General features: G+C 42.4%; 2 protein-coding genes across 2 annotated transcripts in view; one reads left to right on the forward strand and one right to left on the reverse strand.

Annotated features, from left to right (window-relative positions):
* GGA3 (golgi associated, gamma adaptin ear containing, ARF binding protein 3) overlaps positions 1 to 16,814 on the forward strand; it is a 26,112-nt gene extending 9,298 nt beyond the window's left edge. Inside the window, exons 6-17 of the mRNA XM_075177854.1 lie at positions 3,399 to 3,502; positions 3,593 to 3,673; positions 4,974 to 5,111; positions 6,667 to 6,748; positions 6,883 to 6,999; positions 9,037 to 9,285; positions 9,567 to 9,634; positions 9,718 to 9,971; positions 11,004 to 11,233; positions 14,150 to 14,319; positions 15,176 to 15,286; positions 16,301 to 16,814. Coding sequence (XP_075033955.1) covers positions 3,399 to 3,502; positions 3,593 to 3,673; positions 4,974 to 5,111; positions 6,667 to 6,748; positions 6,883 to 6,999; positions 9,037 to 9,285; positions 9,567 to 9,634; positions 9,718 to 9,971; positions 11,004 to 11,233; positions 14,150 to 14,319; positions 15,176 to 15,286; positions 16,301 to 16,411 — 1,715 coding nt within the window. The 3' untranslated portion in view covers positions 16,412 to 16,814. The remainder of the gene's footprint in view (positions 1 to 3,398; positions 3,503 to 3,592; positions 3,674 to 4,973; positions 5,112 to 6,666; positions 6,749 to 6,882; positions 7,000 to 9,036; positions 9,286 to 9,566; positions 9,635 to 9,717; positions 9,972 to 11,003; positions 11,234 to 14,149; positions 14,320 to 15,175; positions 15,287 to 16,300) is intronic.
* A 1,069-nt stretch (positions 16,815 to 17,883) lies between these two features.
* NUP85 (nucleoporin 85) overlaps positions 17,884 to 21,771 on the reverse strand; it is a 29,773-nt gene continuing 25,885 nt past the window's right edge. Inside the window, exons 18-19 of the mRNA XM_075177855.1 lie at positions 18,208 to 18,312; positions 17,884 to 18,047 (exon numbers count right to left, since the gene is read on the reverse strand). Coding sequence (XP_075033956.1) covers positions 17,949 to 18,047; positions 18,208 to 18,312 — 204 coding nt within the window. The 3' untranslated portion in view covers positions 17,884 to 17,948. The remainder of the gene's footprint in view (positions 18,048 to 18,207; positions 18,313 to 21,771) is intronic.

Below are 21,771 nucleotides of genomic sequence, written 5' to 3' on the forward strand. Positions count from 1 at the left end.
TGACTGTACAGGAGATTTTTGCACTCGACGTAAAATCCGTTTCTCTTAACCCATCTTAACCCATTTAGGGGACACTGCGCTCCCACATTTTCGTTCTGACGGTTTCGGTATGTTCCTGTTCCTCTAGTATATAGAAACGGAAGATAGAGATGCTCAAAATATACTCCCTTTACTAAGATCTTTAGGATTTCTCTGCTATGTCAATAACATGGTAAAAATCTAAATGATACAAGTGATAACATTATTGTTTTCTAGTATGTGAAATCGCTTCATGTAATTTGGACACTAAGGGGGAGATTCATCAACGGCCGATTTGATCAAATCTTTTAGTGATCTACATGACGGTTTGCATTGGTGGTCAGTACTTGCTTAGCTAATCGGTCAGCATGTAACCATTGCTTGTGATTGGCTGAGCTTTCCCTATTCATTTTTATGGGCAGTGACTTTCAATGAGCATCCTGTGTCCATTGAAAGCGCATTGCCTATTCAAGTGGGAAAGGGCGTCTCCCATTGAGTTCAGAGGCCGGCATAGCCAACAGAGGCAGCACATTAGGAAGGCTCAAATCTCCCTAAAGACTCCATTGAGACCCCTATGTGTCCAATCAAGTCTGGATCATGTGACCAGGGACGACCAGTCAACACCGTCCAGCTACAGGACACAGTAGCAGTTCTTACAAGCTGACTCCCACTGTCCTCTGTTCACCTGTACCTCACTTTTTTATTATGTTTTTTTCCTCCTTTCATTATGACCTGTCAGTTGGGTGGGTAGTATTGTTTCAGTTGACCAGTACCCAGTTCTCTAGATGCTTCCAATTTGTTTGCTACAGGACGAAACAGGCTCATCTTGGATATCACCCTAGTGTTTCTGTCTGATTTTCAAGAACCCAATTCATATAGGGGATAAAACCCTTCACCTTGGTGGTGCATAACTATATTTTTGCAAAGTGCCAAAGAAAACTACCTGCAAGACAACCTCTCACACACTGTACGTCTTGCATTAACCCGGAGCCACCAACCACACCTTATTTGGGGACACCCTTATAGTGGTACCAGTACCCGGGTAGTTCTGGTCCATGGCCAAGTCAGAGGCTCACCTTTCCTGACTTCAATCCTCACTGAAGTTTCAGAGGAGGGCTCTAACACATCACAACCCCCTGTCTAGGGTGGTTGGTGCCTTTTAGGCCTTTCACACATCAAAGCGTAAAGCATCTTCCTACTCCCTCTGTTAATCCCTAAGGAAGTATTTCGGATGAGTCTGTGGTGAACCCATCCTTGGGCAAATATGACGGTGAAACCAAGGGAAAACTTTGAGGCTAAAGACAATTCAAACACTGTGACCGAAATGTAAGCGACAAGAGGTCACACTAATCCATAATTTAAAATGCAGAAAGACCAGTCATAGGAGTGGGGGTGTATATATATGGTGATATGCCACACCACTACTTCTCCTACTGATTTGTTTGTAAAAATATAAAATTCCATTTACTTAAATTTTCCATATTCCCACTTTTAAATTTCCTCTTTAACCAATGAGACAGATAGAATTTTTTTGGAATAAGATCGCTAATTGCGGGACGGTTGTTGTCTCTGATGTTCGATAACCCCTAGGCTTGCCCAAATTCCTCCTCCTCTTCATATCATTATAATTCACACTTAGACATATTCACCATATTTCTCTGTGTGACTTTGCTGGACAGGCTGTCAATCTGAAATTGTAATAATTGTTTTTGTTCATTATTTTCCCCCACTTTAATGTCTGTAATTTGCGTTTTGTTTAAAGCTTAAGCTTCCTTTGTTCCCTTTTCAGTAATGTTGAATTATAATATATACATGAAAAGCATCCAGGGATATATTCAGATATACTCTCTCACTATACAAAAACCGTACAATGGCTTATTGCATATTTACTGTTTATTGACAATTTTATCTTGTAAAATAAAAAGTCACAAAAACATAAGGCAGTTCAACCACTCATTGGGAATATGGGTCACTTCGATCGATATTCAGGGTCTTAAGGATCAGTTCCTATCACTGTGACCCCTTTTTCAGAAAGAGATATGATGGCCATCTCTTTCCCCTTGATGGTTTTAGAGTAATGGGAAATCTCGGACAAGCACATTGGTGCTCTCTGCTCCTTCCCCCAAACAGACCTGGGGGTAAATGTATGAATCTCCAGATTCTTCATCTCCGGCGTGTTCAGCCTCTTCAGCGCTTAAATTTAAAGCGGCGCTGCATTGTAAAGGGAAGTTTCCCTTTACAATGCAGCGCCGCTTTAAATTTAAGCGCTGAAGAGGCTGAACACGCCGGAGATGAAGAATCCGGAGATTCATACATTTACCCCCTGGAGTGGTGAGAAACATTAGGTTGGAGGGTATGCTCATAAACCTAATTTGTGTTTCTGGCTCGGCCCTTAGTCCAGTCTTTGCAGGGACTCTGGGTGATAAGATGACATTCAAGTGTGTGGAGCAAATCCTAGAGAGTTTGCAACTTGGTACCCCTAGGGCAGCCCTCATGCAACTTTCTTTGAATATCCAGGATGCACTCACTTACATGAAGTATGCTTCCTTGGGTTCCGCAAGATTGTCTGTGAGAGCTTTGCTTAAGGCAGTCGTGGCTCACAGAATCCTATGGCTGATACCCTGGCCGGCAGCAATATGTCCAAGAAGTCCTTGTTTGCAATACCTTTTTCCGGGAAACCTGCTTTGGTCCTGACTTGTCTCATCATGGGTGCAATGGGTGGGAAGAATTACCTTCCAACCGCAGAATAGACATAAGCAGAGTAGTTTGTGCCATAAGTGTTCCTTTTCTGCAAGGGGTGGACCATGTTCTTGTTAGTTGCTTGTGGTAAATTGTCTGGGGCAGTAGTGACAAGGGGTTTATAGAGAGAAGGAAGAGCAAAGGCAAAAAAGTGAGAAAAGAGTCTGTAGACAGCACCCAGTGGTGATCCACTTAATTGTTAGTAGTGTAATCACTTCATTGTTAGTAGTGTAATCATGCTTTTGAGATATATAACTCTTCTTGCACTCAATCCAAAATGATGGCACCAGTGCATTTTAATCCGTATGTTACCTTACAGGACATTTTTGTAAATGTGTTTTCCACCTTCTTAACTTATTTTTAAACCTAAACCCACACTAGTACTTCTTTAGGGGTCTCTCACCTGGTACCCCTGTCACTTTCTCCATTTAGCTGGATTCCAATACTTAGTGTTGGGGAACTTTGGTGGCCAAGGCTCCATAAAGATCAAACCAGTCGAGAAACGATAGCTGGATCCTAATTGGACAATTTCCACGGTCATCCAGTCAAGAGCTGGCTATCTTTTCTAGCTATTCCCTCTATTATCTCTTTCCTTTATGATACTTGCAACCTTTTCACTTCTTTTCTCTTAATTCCCCCAGGTATTGTCCTCTCCGACCCTGTCATCCCAGTGGACTGCACATTGATCCCTTCACCTCCAGTCCGACCCAAAAATCCAATCTTTGATGATGAGGAGAGGTCCAAGGTAGGAGAGTGGCTGTCTGTCAGGTACCTTATACCCAGCTGATTGTTAGCTCCTTCTTACATATTGTCTGCTTTTTCCCACATATCTCAGTTGTTAGCCAAATTGTTGAAAAGTAAGAACCCCGATGACCTCCAGGAAGCCAACAAGTTGATTAAATCCATGGTTAAGGAGGTGAGTGTGCACTTACTTACTGGATTCTCAATAAGGTTATTTAATATATTCTACTTAAAAATGTATGTTTACGTTTAAATTAGAAATGGTCTGGAAAGTGAATAGTTTTATTTCAGCCTTGTGATGTACTACTATATTGTAAACTGTTTTAGATATTGTGGTCCAGTCTGGATAATAGAGGTAGTGGTTAAGACCCAACAAAAGAACAGGCCTTAAATGGTGCTTTGTGCATTCTTAAATAGCCATGTTGATGGGAGGTAGTAGACATGCCACCTCTTGACTAAGATACCACCAGCTCCACTTTTATATGAGTATATTTGACCCTGGCTAGGCTGCACGGAATGGGAAGCTGTGCCTCCCTGGAATGCCCCAAGTGTGGTGACCTTGAGGGCACTTTTTGGCACCTTTTATGGACATGTCCAGTTGTCCAGTCCTTCTGGATCAGAATATGGGAACGTATCTCCTCCACTCTACCTGTGGCCCCTCAGTTGTGCCCCAAGATCTGCCGGTTTGGCCCTACACTGGAAGAGGAACTGGGTAACCCAATCTTTAAATATATTTTTACCTTGGCCTCCCTAGCTAAGGGCGTTAACGCAAGGGGGTGGAAGGCTGAGCCACCTAGTGTGCTTCAGTGGACCACTTTAGTTACTGAGGTATGGAGATATGAGCGGTTCATGTACGAAAGTAGGAAGGCCATCCATAAAAACCATAAGGTATGGCTTCACTGGTATGACTCCAGATTTGTTGCCCACCCTTTTAGGACGACATGGTGGGTTTGGGGAACTATCAGGCTGATAGTTATCTCACAGCCCTGCGCAGCCTCTTTGGGTCTGATCTGGAGTGTAATTTCTCTGGTCTTTTGTGGTTTTAGACAATCTGTTGGAACAATGTTATTCAAATCTCTACTGTATTATTGATTGAAAGTGTGTTGTTGATCTCCTTGCCTTGACAGTTCACATGAAATCACGGTAAACTGTTTATAGCGACATACATACGGGTTTAATTAGGTAGGATGTTTAAGATGATAATTGTATGTTATTACTGAAAAGCTTCAATAAAAATACTTTACTTAAAAAAAATAAATAAAATATCCAGGTTATATATTAACTGCTTTCATTTATTCACTACAATTGCATGCATGTTTGCAACAGAGTAAGTGTATAAGCTACATATAAATTAGCTGTCGGTGTGGTTTGCCCGGTTTCATGAGTGCAATAGAAGCCTTACATCATGTGTCTATAGCTTTTCACATGAAAATCTTCTTCCAATATTAAATGTTCACATGCCTGCAATCCCTTAGGACGAGGTGAGAATACAGAAGGTCAGTAAGCGTATTCACACCCTGGAGGAGGTCAACAATAACGTGAAGCTGTTGCAAGAAATGTTGATACATTATAACAAAGAAGAATCATCGGAAGGGGACAAAGAGCTTATGAAGGTGAGTGATTGGTAAGACATGGACTATATAGACTTGTAGACATTATATTGATGGATATGGGTTGGTCTGGGGAAATAGTCACCATGTTATGGTACATGAATACAACTAATGGTGTTAGGACTTCCATGATTGGTGGGGTGAATAATGGTCTTATTTCTGCTGTGTTTCGGATTTTATTATATGACAGCTCAGTGCCAGAAGATGATGGGTATCGTGGTGTAACACCAGGGAAGTCTAAGGCTTCCATTGGTCCTGGTCTTACCAGGACAATCCCCTTTCTTATACTCAAAATCTTTTAACTCTCAATACTTTTTGCCCCATAATGGAAATTCCTGATAAACCCAAACTAAAAGGACAAGTTGAAGTGAGTTCCTGTAGTCTAAGCTGTCAAAAGCCGGGTCCTCTGTACCTTTGTCTGCACCTCCTGTAATTGTTCTCTTTTTATCTGTGACTGTATCTTAAATGATTTATAACTCTGACTGTCCAACGCTGCAAAGATTTGTGGCGCCTTTAAAATAAAAAAAACCCGATGATGATCATATCTTATTTGAGACCTTATTTGGATTTTTGGGTTCAAGTAAACTTCAGCTCACATAGATATCCCAAGTTTTTCATTTCACAGTAAATTGAGTACTATGTGACTATTATTTGAGAGCTTGTAGCGATTAGTTGAATGTTCTGAGGCTGAGGATATTGTATGTGGCGTTATAGACACCCTAACCTCAAGCATTTTTCTAGCCTAGTACCTGGGATTAATATACTACACATCGATTTCTGCTACTTCTCTATAAACAAACAAAGGGAGTTTTGTGTTTCCTGCCTACGCCTGCTCTCTGACATGTTTAAACGTTACCATTAGTTCATGCTAACCATTGGTATCCAGGGGATTATCGCACATGTTTATATGACCGTTCCACCAACGATTTATACTCGGCTGCAGAATGTCACAACATTCTGTTCACATTCGCTTCAGACTACTAACCCCATCAGTAACATAATGTTGAGCCATAGCTCAGTTATCGGCTCATGTCGATCTTGCTGCTATGCAGTGAAGAGGAACCAAAATGGGAGACAAGAGCAGGGAATGTTTGGGGAGGAGATAAGGAACACAGACTATGACAATACTACTCTAGTCCAGTGGTTCCCAAATTGCGTGCCTAGGCTCCCTGGGGTGCCTTGGAGATCTCACAAGGGGGACTCGGCCAGGGCCAGTGGTAATTATTTTGGCTCAGGGGTGCCTTGAAATATTTTTGGAGAACCTAAGGGTGCCTTGAACTGAAAACGTTTGGAATCCACTCCTCTAGTCAATAGTTCTGGCAGCAGGATTAGGAAGATCATTATAAGCTATATACATCTTGGTCACATGTTTTCACTCATCTTTTAATATTTACATTAGACAAACACAAAGAGGAAAAAATTATCTTTAATCCAACAGTTTGTGTTTAATACTGGTGAGCACTGGACACATAGAAGGGGGGGGGGAGCGGTTTGAGTCGGATTTTCCTTTTGGGTAGTTCAATTAGATTATTATGACAGTTCTTTCCATTCCCTTTAGGAGCTGTTTGAGAGATGTGAAACCAAGAGACTCACCCTGTTCAAAATGGCCAGTGAAACGGAGGACAATGACAGCAGCCTTGGTAGGAGATCATTATGTCTGGGATGTAATTGTCATTCGGGGTTTGTTATTATCTGTTTAGCATTGTAACATATTGGGCTCCTTGGAATTATTTTCCTAAATGTATACATTGATGACTGTGTCTCGGGTGTACAGGGGACATCCTGCAGGCTAGTGACAATTTATCTCGCGCCATCAATATGTACAAGAAGGTTGTAGAAGGTCAAGACATCAACGGGGACATGGACCTTCCAGAGATAGCCGATAGTAAAGGTCAGTACCACCCTGTCTCTTTCCTTTTTTTAGGCGTTTATATTGACTCCATTGACTGTCATAATTCCATTCACTGTTGCTACTAACGTCAACTCGCTTTAATGAGACAGCATAAAAATACAGCATATTAATGCTTAAAGGGCCACAGCAACATAGACAAGACATTGATCACTGCTACTATTCCCCTCTGCAAACAGGTCTGTTACGTTACACAATATCTGTTTTATTAGATCTGTTCCAGCATATCAACAATTAATCGCGATAGCTTTACATAAAAGAAAAGTTACCTGCTTCCATCTAGTATATATTCCACCCAAAGATAATTTTCAGTTGTGGGGGAATTTATTCTTTAAGAGGAATGATTAAGTGTAATATGAAGATATCAGTGTATCAGTGCAATAATATTTATCTACAACTAACAATCTTGACTGACAGCGATACAATTTGAGTTTGCATCTATTGTATCTTAAGGATCTTCTAGTTAGTGGGTAAGTGGAGACAACCAGAGATCTGTTGAACCCAAGAATGAACCACAAAGATGAGCTCGTACTAGGTCACAGATTTCAGGATCCTCTCTCAGTTGCCGTTGATAGGTCTGTTGCTTTTCTCCATCATTATTTCAGAACGATCACACAGAACTGCCCTTGTAGACTGTCCCTGCAGCCAGAGTTCAAAAGGCCATTTAGTTCATAAGCATCTTCAGACACTAGCTTTACCAGCATGGTTGTTGAGGCCTTGACTCCCTCTAGTAAGGTCTAGCTCTGAGGTCTGACTTCATAGCTCTTTTGTTTCCCCCAGAAATCTTGTGCCTCCATCACGGAGGTCAAGGTGTTTATCAATGGAGTTTACCTCATCCACTTGGTTCAACTTTAGAACTACAACCTGGTTTATATTTTTCTATTCGCTCACACATCTCCAAAGATGGTTTCTGAGTGTTTATCACTTCGTAGTGGCATAAGACTATGGGTTTTTGTTTTTTTTCTTAAACAAGGTGAATATCAATGGTTTGTTTATTTAAACTAGTGGTTTGTAATTCCATAGTACTGTCTGTACAGTATGTGATGGAGGTCCTCACTGCATTCCTTGAGTTTAATGAGGGCAATTTAGAATAGAAGCTTCAAATGTCTGTTCTGGATGAACAACTAGTTCTGTGCGTGAATCCTAAGCAGTGTTATGGCGCCTTCTACTCATTCCATTCTAGTTTTATTGTTTGGTTAAGTTAAGTTGCCACCTTTTCATTTCATCACTTCACCAAAGGAGTCGGTTTATTATGGGCAGTCAGTCAACCAAACAGTCTGAATAGCCATGAAAGCCACATGATCGTCTTCTCAGACCTTCTATTAATGATTTGAATATTTTTGCATCAATTGATTCGATTATTAGGCAGGATATTTTTTACAGGTAGCTGTTCCTTTCTTAGGCTTTGTAGACTTCAGTTATTTTGCTGCCTCCACAAAGTACAATAAGGGGATGTCTGAAAACCTAAAGGGGGGGGGTAGATAACTAATCAGTGATCAAAACCTGAAATTATTGTAAAAATAGTCTGTTTGTAGAATCTGAAATGTGGATGTAGTATATAAAATATAGTATTTACAGGTCTATAGTAGTCCTTACCACTGGGTTTATTGATGGACCCTCCAGACCCCAGTCTGGCACTGTGCAGTTTTGTGTTTGTGTTCTGAGTGCTGTGGCGTACGACGTACCTGTGATCTGATGGCTGGAGGGGTAGACAGAGTGGAGGAAACACTTGGTTAGTTGTCCCTTTACGTTAAGTATGATACTTCCCCCTATGTGCCTGATTTCTATATACACTTTTTTACTAACTTCACTTTTACTTTCCAGGCTTTGTCTTTGCACAGTTTGTCAAATTTTGGCAATTATATTTGATATATTATATTATATACATGAGTTTTAATATACATTAGCACCACTTGTGTATTATACCTCTCTCGTGTATTGTACATTTCTCAGCGTATATTTATCAGGTCAGAGTGGTGTCTTTCTTTATGTGAACCTAACACGATTCTCCTCATCCAGAAGCGACAACGTCCAATACCGAGCTGCCTACTCTAATCGATTTGGCGGGATTTGAGCCGTCCGTTCCGCCGGTGGATCCAGAGCCGCTCCCTTCGGCAGCACAGCAGTCCCCAGCACTGATACCCATCCTTCCTCCTCCTCCCCTTATCCCAACGCATTCCCACTCATCTCATTCGGACCACGCGGTCACTCAGATGCACAGTGCGTCCAATTCGCTGTGTCTGCTTGACGAAGAGCTGCTGTATCTAGGTAACACATCTTAGTCCTTGTTGTTTGTCCCATTGTGCAATGTTGTGAGTTTTGTCATCTTCAGTTGTCCATGTTCTATTCTTCAGTTTCTTATATTGACATGACTGGAACAATGACATTACTTTGTGTCACAGCTTGATCATACATCTGATTAGGAGAATTTAATTGTAACATAACATCATTTTAATAACATCCACAAAGGTGTTGTCTGTGGTCAGTGTTTTGAACGCGTTATTTTGTGCACAGCTTGTAGTAGTCAGTTCTATTATATTGTTTTTCAGGTCTAGATGATCCACCAACAAATGCAGCACCAGAATTGACTATAAGCTCCAAGTGTGACTTATTTCAGGTATTAATCTGTCTCCGTTATGGAATGCTGCAGAGGTCGTGCTCATCCCTAAATCTGTTGTTGGGGTTGACTCTGTCTTGCAGGTGGACAGTCAAGAGCTTGATTTCTTCATAGGCCCATCGCTAGATCCCCGAACCTCAACCGCCACCCCGTTGTTGGCACAGCCAGTAATACCCATGGGTACCTCCGCTGTTACTTCCTACTCCTCGTCTGCTACCTATCCTGCTTTGTTCAATGCTACTTCTGCAACAGTGGCAGAATCTGCTCCTCTTACAGGGGGCATCGCACTTCACGAACTTGAGGTGCTAGGACAGCAGCTCCTGGAGGAAGCAAAGGGGTAAGTTTGATGCAAGAGTTACCTTTATCTTTGCAGGGTAATATTACTTGGTGGCTATGTGTGTTAGTATCACTTGGTGGCTATGTGTGTTAGTATCACTTGGTGGCTATGGGTGTTCGTATTACTTGGTGGCTATGGGTGTTCGTATTACTTGGTGGCTATGGGTGTTCGTATTACTTGGTGGCTATGGGTGTTCGTATTACTTGGTCGCTATGGGTGTTCGTATTACTTGGTGGCTATGGGTGTTCGTATTACTTGGTGGCTATGGGTGTTCGTATTACTTGGTGGCTATGGGTGTTAGTATCACTTGGTGGCTATGGGTGTTCGTATCACTTGGTGGCTATGGGTGTTCGTATCACTTGGTGGCTATGGGTGTTCGTATTACTTGGTGGCTATGGGTGTTCGTATTACTTGGTGGCTATGGGTGTTAGTATCACTTGGTGGCTATGGGTGTTCGTATTACTTGGTGGCTATGGGTGTTAGTATCACTTGGTGGCTATGGGTGTTCGTATTACTTGGTGGCTATGGGTGTTCGTATTACTTGGTGGCTATGGGTGTTCGTATTACTTGGTGGCTATGGGTGTTCGTATTACTTGGTCGCTATGGGTGTTCGTATTACTTGGTGGCTATGGGTGTTCGTATTACTTGGTGGCTATGGGTGTTAGTATTACTTGGTGGCTATGGGTGTTAGTATCACTTGGTGGCTATGGGTGTTCGTATCACTTGGTGGCTATGGGTGTTCGTATCACTTGGTGGCTATGGGTGTTCGTATTACTTGGTGGCTATGGGTGTTCGTATCACTTGGTGGCTATGGGTGTTAGTATTACTTGGTGGCTATGGGTGTTAGTATCACTTGGTGGCTATGGGTGTTCGTATCACTTGGTGGCTATGGGTGTTCGTATTACTTGGTGGCTATGGGTGTTCGTATTACTTGGTGGCTATGGGTGTTCGTATTACTTGGTGGCTATGGGTGTTCGTATTACTTGGTGGCTATGGGTGTGAGATAATTCTATTCATCTTTTTACTTTTTAGGGCCTCAGCCAAACCCACCGCTTCTGCCGCTGCTCTAAGCACCATGCCAGCCTTTGGACCAGTGAAACCTCCAAATGGGATTGGAGCTATGGTTTCTGCTTCTCCGTATGGTTCCTTGCCCGTGGCCCCTGGTAGCCCCCTCTTCCTACCACAACAGCAGGAAAGCCCTCAGAAAGGATCACATATTTCCCTAGGAAATGTGACTGTACCCTTGGAATCTATTACACCAAGTGAGTTGGCTAAATGTAAATCTTGCTTATTTGCAACAGTATACTGCATGGTAAGGACTTAATCCACCATTGTGACCTTTTCTTCTTTTTTTTAAATATAACCATACATTATTGGGTTAGAACTGAGTAGCATGTAATGCTATTTTCACTACTCAGTTCAAACTTGATAAAACCAGGTTTCTGACCCCTTGGTGAGGGACAGCCATAGACAGAAGTCTACATATGATTGGAACCAGTGGTCAAAGTGGAAATTTAGAAGTGGCGGTGTGAAGAATGTAAGTGAATGGATTTTAATAGTTTTACAATGAAGGCAGTAGGAGAAGTGACGGTATGGTATACTTACCGTATACACCCCTTCTTCCACCACTGACTGGCACCCCAAAGACGGAGACCCTCCAGTAGTCGTACGTGCTAGATACACTGTCATAGAGAGTATGTCTCATAAACAGACAAACATTAGTCCACCAAAGCTTCTCAATGAACAAAGTCAAATTGATTAATGTTCAGATTTGCCATATTGCATCTTGCAAATACCAAGGTGCTGCATTACCAAGACAATGTACATTCGGAAGGACACGGCCGCATGGGGTATTGTCTCTGCCACTAGACGCATGGACACTAACAGGTGATGCCTCCTACTCAGGCCATACACTCTGACATGACACAAGCTGATGGGGTCGTATTTTTGGGAATGCAATTCGACACATATGCAGAGTGTGTTTATATCTAGATTAATGCCTCGCAGTGAGGATCCATGTTGTTCAGCTCCAACGCTGCTGGTCAGATGTTATCGGGACACTTCAAATGTCCAATCACTGCAGTCTCGCATTGTCATAATGTTAGCTGCCTTCTGCTCTTGACCAGCCTTCCCAGGACCCTATACTTTACCAAAACCCTGCAGTTCACCCTAGTTGGTAGGGCCCCAGTCTTTCATAAAACTGAAGGCGATAGCCAGAAAGTAGTGCAGTATATCCACCCTGACTGTGCTCTCCTCTCTGTCACACAGCCACATTGAGGTAATTTCACCCATCTCTGTCATGATGTACTTTGGCCGGCGTGGAAGTGCTCCCCAGATTGCAAGAGAGATCCCGGGTCCCTGGCTGTCACTCTCTCACCACACACTTCTAATCGGCTAATACCAACCATTTCTGGTGTCTCTCCTCTGGGTCCTAGTGCCAGGGGGCCACACATTCAGTCACCAGGAGGCATGCATAACAGCACCAGAGGGAACGTTACGTACACAATCCCTTGTTGCCGTCTTTATTGAACTCCTAAATCCATAGGAATTTCTTTACTTCTATCCTGTAGTAATCTGAAATAATCCAATCAGGAAATAACAAAAAGTATTTAAAAAAAACAAAAACCTTGTTAAACAACGCACAACTTGATCGTAGCGGAGCTACTAGGAGCCTTTGTGTCCACTTCTATACTGACACTTTGAATTAAATGTATCCGTGAATTCATTTGAGATAATGTAGTTCATTAATGCCCCACAAGGGATCTATATGTGGTCAGCCAATCAGGGCAGTTTTCTCACAATGCAAACTGCTCCTTATTGGCTCGCTGCGGACAGGCTTCTAGGTGGAGCAGGAAGCAACATCTATTTTTCTGTTATCTCCTGATTGGATTTTATCGGATTGCTACAGAAGAGTGGAATTCAATAAAGATGGGAATGAGGGATTGTGTGAATATTCCTAACAAAGGGCATGCTGGTACCTGTAGTTCTACAAGTACCAGCAGGCCCAAGCCGTTAATGATCTATGTTCTCAGTCTGTTTCTACAAGTTGGATATTTTGTTATTGCGGTTTAGCTAATTACTGTCTAACTAAGCAGCTTCTGTCATAATAGGGGAAATAACCTACAGAGTAGAAGTCATTACTAAGCTCCACCCTCCGGCCTTCAGGGCCAATACCCCAGTTCTGTATCCGTCCAATGAGCCTGGGGTAAAAGGGTTTTATGGTGGCTACAAAACATTTGTAGCTGTAGACATTTACCTCTGTAGTTTCTTTCTGAAGCTCAGATCTGACCTTGGCTTAGTTAAGCATCTGATTAGCCAATTCCATTGCTATGTGAGTGCCAATTTTTACACTAAATACTCCGTAGGTAAACGAGGGTGGACAATACATTCAATCTAATTGCAAACCATTAAACCCCACTGAAAAGATAAGTTATAAATGAACATATCATTGACTTTCCACCTAACCAAATATCTGTTCATTATTTAAAAGACTGTTGTTTGGTTTTAAAAATGTAAAAAGTTTTTTTAGTAATCTTTGTATACAAACTATAGTCCACAAGAGCTTCCATGTAGCAGATCTTGGGCCTGATTCATTAAGGAAAGTTAAGCAAAAGTAAGCAAGTAAGGCAAAACCATGTTGCATTGGAGGGGGAGGTAAATTTAAAAATGTGATGGGAGATTTATATTTGGGGTAGGGCATGTCCTAGATCAACTTTAAATGTCAGTGTACAAATAAGCTTTCAAGTATTTGTGTGCTACATGAAAAACAGCCAGTAGTTTCCTTATGTGCAAAATAATAAACTAATTTGCACCCCTTGCATTGTAACATGGTTTTGTCCAGGAAACTTACTCAATTTTATGCTTAACTTTCCTTAATGAATCAGGCCCCTTGATATTAGCTAAAACAAACCCATAACACTCCAGGGGTTCAGCATAGGAAGCATAATTGTACTACTACAAGATGCTTTCAGTGCAGATACACAGAGAAGGGATCACAAACAGGAAGCAAACATTGTAAATACTCATTTTTGACAATGAAATAGTTGTTGAAAGGTTAGAACTTATTCTGAAAGCAGATAATGGACTGGTTATTAACAGAGCAGCCATCTGTCTGCTGCAGATTGCAGGTAACGTGTCGATAGACACAAACGTAATTGACAGATATATTGGCTCCCCAGGTTCTCTCCTTCCTGTCACGGCTTATGATAAGAGCGGTTTTCGCATCTTGCTGCACTTCGCCAAGGACTGCCCACCTGACCGCCCGGACGTCCTGGTAGTGGTGATCTCTATGCTCAACACGGCTCCACTGCCGCTCCGAAATATTCTATTCCAGGCAGCGGTGCCCAAAGTGAGTATTTTAGGGATTGTACGTTGTCTGTTTTTTTTTTTTACAACTCTATTCAGAGTTTTCATGTATTACAAAACTACTCAATCACACTCGCACACGATCCTGATATACACAGCCCATCTCTGCTTATCCTGTAGTTATCACTAGGATATTAATTCATTATCTATACGACAACTCTGTACTATAACCACAGGGGCTACAAATGTCTGCCAAAATCTATTTCGGAGAGTAAGGCTTGAAAATGTTTAGTTGTGGCAATTGAGTTTAGAAGCCTATACAGTATCTCTGCGAAACAATCCGAGAGCCACCCTGGGATCTGCTAAACCTATGACCTCATTTTTACCACTAGCACCATAATGTAGCAATATTGATTACATAAATGGAAATGCAACGTAGAATTCAAGTTTTATATTTGAATACTTTTAACAGAAATATGGTACTGCCAGAATCTTGGTACATAAGCTGTTTACATAGTTGACCAAATGGTGTTTAGGGGTGTAATTAGTTTTAAAAAATCAAATTCCGCAAGCCAGCAACTATAGTCCATGTTTATTTTTTTTTAAACTCTTTATTTTGAAAGGACGCATGTAGTGACTACATTCTGTACAGGATATAAGAGAAACAACATGTACAGGGTCCATATTTTGTTAGAAATACCATCACAATTTTGGAGGGAAGGAAGGTGGGAGGGGATAATGGGACGTAATAGGCATTTGGTACATTTTGGGAGGGGTAGTAAATATGCTCAGCAGGCTATATTTGAATTTGAGGGCCCCTCAGACACAAGAAGTGGGAGAACACCTAAGTAGTCCATGTTTTTGATGAAATAATGTTTTGTCTTTTTTTTTTAAATTAGACGATGAAGGTGAAGTTGCAGCCTGCTTCTGGGACAGATATGGCAGCCTTTAACCCTATCCATCCCCCTGCATCAGTCACACAAGTCATGTTATTGGCAAATCCTCTGAAGGTAAAATGGCAGGAGAAAAAGCATTGCGTGTATGTGTTTATTAGATTATTCATACATGTCTGACCTTGTGGTGAATGGACCGTTTTCATCAATGTCCTTGTCCTATATTTGCCTGTGATGTGGTGGGATGGCAGATTCTCTCACACATATCACAGGACAAAACTTATAGTTTTCATTAGAATCAATAACCGTTACAATAAGTGCATGTAAAAGTCCCTATACCATTGAAAATGTTTCTGGGTATCAAATTGTAGAGGATTCTCTTAATGAAAATCTAGAACTATTCGAGTTTCTGTAGCACGATGATCCCAGCATAGGTAAACTAGCTGTGCTTTTAAAGTGCATTTGACATGGGTCAGAGAATATTTTGAAATCATTCTTTATCTGCTGCTGTAACTGGACAGATTGAACATCCTGTAATCATTCTGAATGCAGAGTGCTCAGAGCAGTAGAGTATTTCAGGAGATGTCTGATAATTGTGTGAAGTCAAATAACTATTATGCAAGTGTGGACAGGGCTGATTATCTCCCAGACTGAGACTAAAGTTGGGTACACATCTGTTCAATTAACGTGCAGATCACACGATTCACAACCGTTTGTTCACATATTGCAAAAGTTTGAATGCTCCCATGATCATGTTTAATCTTATCACAACACATGGAATATGTGGATTTGGTTTTCTAAACTTACTAAAAATCACAATCAAATGTGGAAGTGTGTGCGCACTCACGACCAGCATTGTAGGCAGATAGCTGTAGAGTGTACACAATCTTTTCAGCAGATGGTTATGAGAGATGAAGATCACAGATCTGAATGTAAATCGTGTAGTTGTGTACACACGACTCTGCATGGTCATTGGTGAAATTGCATCTGCGGTAAGATTTCATAGGTGTGTACCCAGCTTTAGACTTTGCAAGCAACATCTTCCTATTAGATTGAAGTGGAAAGATTGGTGGCAAATGCACTTTTATATGAAACAACGTTCACACATCCAACTTATTTTCTTTCCTGTAGGAGAAAGTGCGGCTCAGGTATAAACTGTCCTTTGCCCTTGGAGAGGAGCTCAGCACAGAGGTGGGGGAAGTAGACCAGTTCCCAGAACCCGATCACTGGGGAAAGCTATGACCCAGGTTCCCCATTGTCCATCTCAGACTGTGACATCGCTTTCAGATTCAGGTTGTTTTCTTGTCCTATACACTGGCAGTGATAAACTGGACTCAAGAGGAAGTAAGAGAGACCCTCACCGCACTTTATTCTCCCGAGTGGACTCATTCATCTCCCATCAGGACTCTTGGTGTCCAGAGCTTTTACGGCATTCCCACTACTGTGGTGTAGGGAGAAGCCTTTCCTCTGTCTAAGCCCTCGCCCCTAGAGACCCAATTCGTAGGCGCAGGGCAGAAGCTTTCATATGTGGCAAGTTTTTCTGTACACAGTATTATTGCTAATTTATTTGTTATTGTAGAGACCTGTCTGCACCCTAACATCGTGTTCAGCTGTCAAAAATAAAGGTTAAATATGGTTAATTTTTTCTTCTTCTCCTGTAAACCTTATTAATGATTATACATGGTGGCGGTGGACCTGGGAAACAAGAGGATAATGCAAGGGTCCCGCTATAGACTGCAGGTTGGGGGTTGGTTTCAAGGGGTCTTCAATCCACATATTGTAGAACCTTCTGTCAGCCACCTCTATCATGTAGTTTTGGCACAGAGTCCAACAAGTGTACAGTGGGGTCTAAAACCAGGGAAATGGCAAAATATCTACCCAGCATATTGGCTGCTAGTGGCATGACCATATCCTTTGGAGGAAGGTTCCATCCCTTATATGACAAGAGAATGAAAAACAATAGTGTGTATATGGTACAGATTGTGATCTATACCAGGTGTATAGGATATAACTGCGCATATCCATTCTCCTGATGAGATGTCTGTGTGCAGAAGGAGCTCCGGGGCCCTGTGTGATTATTCCTGAGGGAATTGGTGGCATTTTACTTTTGTTCCCATAGAAAGTTATGTGAGTTAGCGGATTCCTGCGATCTGGAAGATTTATATTATGCAGTTATCTTTTTAACTACCAATACTTTCCGTATAGTGCATCTCCTGTGTAGTGAGCAGTAGGTATCTGTTTCAACCGGCAAAAAACATCACTGAGAATACAGATTGTAGTATAGTAAGTAATAGTAATAATGACGGCCTACTGTCGGGTTGTCTTAAAATGACAAAACACCCATAGGACCTGTTGTGTAGGCCTTAAAAAGTCATTTATTATGTTAGAAACATGCATTGTGTGTCAACCCAAGAGGGTTTGTTGCTGAGGACTCCCCACCTATTAAACCTGGAGGTCCTGCTTAATGGAATGGAGAAGTACTGTAATGTTTCTTGTGGGAATGTAGCGACAAACCTACACTGTGAGGATCCTGCGTGTTCTATAAACTGATTGTTTTCCTTGCACTAATTCCCGGCCACTAAGATAGAGTCCAGAGCTTGCAGTGAAAGGGAAGTAGAAGTTGCAGATTGTTCCCCCTGAGGATGGTATATATGCTTATTACTGCGATAATGGAAGTATTTTTTTAATTTATGTATTATGCTCCAGGGACCAGAAACTGAAAAAAAGAAATTTATTTGAAAACATTTTATACAAGAATTTTGATTTGCAATCCCTCCATCTACACTTGAAGTGTTCCTTCTTTTACTATGGCACGTGCCAGGTTTCGTGCCAGCGCCAATCGCAGCATCTCAACCTTTGTACTTTCAATGCTTCTATCCTGTATTAGAAAAGAAAAGAACAAAGTTCAACACCAAATATTTACCACAAACAACCAACTCCCTCCTAGTCAGTAACACCGATAGACTACGCATACATAAAAATAAAGCCATCGGTGACAGATCACTACACTGAGTGTGTCATTGTATATTGTGATTTACCTGAGGTTTCTGGCTCGGCTGTGAAATGATGGGTTCTGCCTTCACCGCCATCCTGTCTTCCAGGCAGCGCATTAGCTGGTAGGTCTGCTCCGCGGAAAATATCACCTGTGCAAAGACAGCCGATGAGTGACTGGATAGTAAATTAGAAGGAGGTGAATGTCTGTTCCTGAGCTAGTATGTATCTGGAGGTTTACAAATCCTCACTCCCAATTAAGAAATACTGGCTCTACTCCTGCCCAAGGTACATTTTATTCAGCAATTCTTCATAGCAATTAAAAGCAGCAATGCCATGAAAAAAATCAGGTGTTTTTGTTTTTAAAATAAGTCACTGTGGCCGGCTATAAGAAGAATGTTGGTATTCACCATTTTCCTTGTTTTTCCCCCTTCAGTCTGCTATTAAATGTTTAGGATTCTAGACTACAATGGCAACCAGTCACATGAGCAGAGGCACTTCGGAATGCCCTTCTGAGCTCTTTCTGCACTGTGGTTTCCTTCTTATCCCCTTCTCTGCCATCACCTGAAATGCTGTGAGCCTGTGTCTGTGTACCAGACTGACTAAGTCTGTCAGCTATTTTTGTTTGCCAACAAAAGATGTGGATAAGCAGTTTATGATTTGTAGAATGATAGATAAGAAAAAAATCAGATACATGCTTAAAAAAGTTACCCGCTACCTAGGACAGCATTCTTCTAACAAAGTAACAAAAGACAGAACCAGGGTTACAGAACAAGAAGGAGCCGAGAGAACAGTGTGAAAAAAGAGCGTAAAGGGGGACACTGGAACACTGGGGTTGTCCTAAAGCTGTCCCTAAGAAAGGGTACGCTCAGAAGAGGCGTTGCACGGCACCTTACATCGAAATCTGGAATCTTTGGACACAATCGTATTGAAATTGCAGAATTCTGTGAAAGTTTGTATCAAAGACTAGGTCGCCAGCTCTGCACAGCTCCTCAGCCAAGGGCCTGTGCCATGTGGTGTAATGTGCCATCACACTATCGGGAACAGTCTGTCTTGACCAAATGTAAGCCTGGCGCATTACTGAAGTAATCCACCTGGAAATGGTCTGCTTAGAGGCTGACCAGCCTCTCCTGTGTACTTCGTAAAGAACCAAAGTCATCCGTCCTGCGCAAATCTCTGGTCCTATGTACATAGGTGCTCAAAGCCTAACCAGGTCGAAAGACATCTTCCCCTGGAGACTTATCCTGGTCCAAATCCAAAGTCGCCATATCTTGATTCAGATGGTTCTTGGAGACCACCATGGACTGAAGGAGCAATTGGGTGGATGTATGAATGGTGCACAGCCTACTTTCCTCTGAGAACATCAAGAAGGCCAAGACCTGAACCTTCAAAGAGCTGAGTTTTAAACAGCCGTCCAGACCATCCTGCAGGAGCAGTAGTAACTGGTCTAACCAAAAAGAGATAGGAAATCCATTCATTTCACACCAGAAGATGCAGATCTTCCAAACCCTGTGGTTACTTCTAGCCGAAACAGGCTTCTGAGCCTTGAGCATAGTCTTAAGCACTGTCAGAAAAACCTTTTAACTCTAAATATCATGACATCAAAGCCAGCCAAGGTAAACTCTGGTGCAGGCAGGGGCCCTGACTTGACAGGTCTGGCCTTAGAGGCAGGCACCACGCCAAGCTCTCTGGCATACTTGGGATGGAAACTGGCTAAGCTAAGCTGTGTCTAAAGGGAGAGGCCCCAATGCCATGTAAACGGTTTTAAGTATGACCTCAAATTCTCCTATCTGTGCTATCCTGTAAGATAACAGTTTTTGGAATCGGAATGTTGGTGGTTTTGGATAGGTATGCTATGAGAGCATCCACCGTAGATGGGGATTCCCATTTTTCCATATCCTCGCTAGGGAGAGGATAAAGGGACTGCTCCATATCCTCGCTAGGGAGAGGATAAAGGGACTGCAATCTGCATGAGACCTGAAATCTACGGTTAGGTCTAGACCCTCGCTAAGCAGGTTCTCCAACTGAGCAGATGAGGGAAAGGACACTTTTTTTTCTGTTGAACAGCGAACAGTCCAGAATCTCCGATTGCTTGCAGTCCTCAATCTTGAGTAACGCCATGTACAAAATCATACACTCCCCCTACTTCCTAAATGATACCTCAGAGTCAGAGCTTTCTACCACTTCCCCTCTCTTTTGAAGAAAACTCATAATCAGACCCTTCCAGAGCCAGCTGAGGCTTCCGTGGTCTAGACGTGGTGGTGGTCAGAATCCGCTCCAAGGAAGAGAATACATGATCTAAGCCCTGCACAGAACTAACCAGGTGCTATAAGAGTAGAAATCGAAGGGTCCAGATAAAGAGACTCAGGGAAGGTATTAAATTCCCTAAGGCTGCCATGGGAGGGGCAGAGGCGGGAGCATCCCTGCTCTGCTCCCTAGGACGTGTGGTGAGCTGTAATAGCCTGGGCCACAGATGCAGACTAGGCTGGCTCATCATCTCAGTGGACACACACAACGGCTAATACTGCCGCCGGTGCTTCATCTCACATGCTGCGCACAGGGCATCCATTCCGGACTGTTTGCAAGGCAATTTGGGGTGACATCTGGGATAGTGACCTTTGTCACTGTTTCATCTCCATGCTCTTCCCAGACAACACAAAAAAAAAAAAAAAAGGAGGGAAGAAAAAGCGAGGACAGAAGCAGCTGTACAATCTAGAAGGATGTGGTGCTGGAAAAGACAGACCAAAGAAAGAGGAAATCCCACAGACAACCAGCACCCCACCGCTATTTCTGTACAGCTGAGGGGGCAGATCGGAAGGAAAAGGAGCTGCTGCTTCAGGCTGCATCCATGATGACTGCAGTTTCCTTTCTAGTGTGCTTGTCTAACTGGGAAGCCATACTAGGGGGGAGGTGCTGAATAGATTTCACCTTCACCCAGGGCCCAGCCCCTAGGGATGGCCCTCTTAGCCTCCCTGTGCATAGTGTGGGGCTGCTATAAAGGTCTCAATGCCATGGAAACCTTGCTCTCTGCTCCATAAGGAGCAGTGAGCCACTTGCTGAATGCCTCACCTCTGGTGCCATTTGGGTAGGGCTGGAGGTATGGGGATCCTGGTCACTACCTGTGACAGCAGTGCTCGGGTCCCACCCAGAGGCGCTCTCACGTTGGAAGTGAGCTGGCTGCGGAAGGAGTCGTCGATCACAACACATTCCCAGATGTGACCGAAATGCGGTTTCAATGGGAAATATGGCTGTATTAAATGATAAAAAGAAAGGCAAAACATAATCCCATAGGAAGCCACAGTAAACTCGCCCAGCTCAGACAGGCACTGAAAAAAAAAATATCCTAACCAGTGAGTTTAAGCATTTCCCAGTATATTTAAAAGTGCCTAAAATGGATATTTTTACACTTATGTTTGGGTGTGTGCTTTCTAAGAAGGCTCAGATATGTCAAGATAAGGCCAGCAACAGGCAAGCCCAACAGAGCAGCCTGTTGTCCACAAGTTCCAGAAGGACAAAATTCCATTCAGTTACCAAGAAAAGGGCTTTATGCCAAGGGTAAAAAAAAATCAATTTTACGTCAGCCTTGAGTGACAAAATTATCACTGATGCCC

The sequence above is a fragment of the Mixophyes fleayi genome, chromosome 6, assembly GCF_038048845.1.
Source record: "Mixophyes fleayi isolate aMixFle1 chromosome 6, aMixFle1.hap1, whole genome shotgun sequence".
In the NCBI taxonomy this organism is placed as follows: Eukaryota; Metazoa; Chordata; class Amphibia; order Anura; family Limnodynastidae; genus Mixophyes; species Mixophyes fleayi.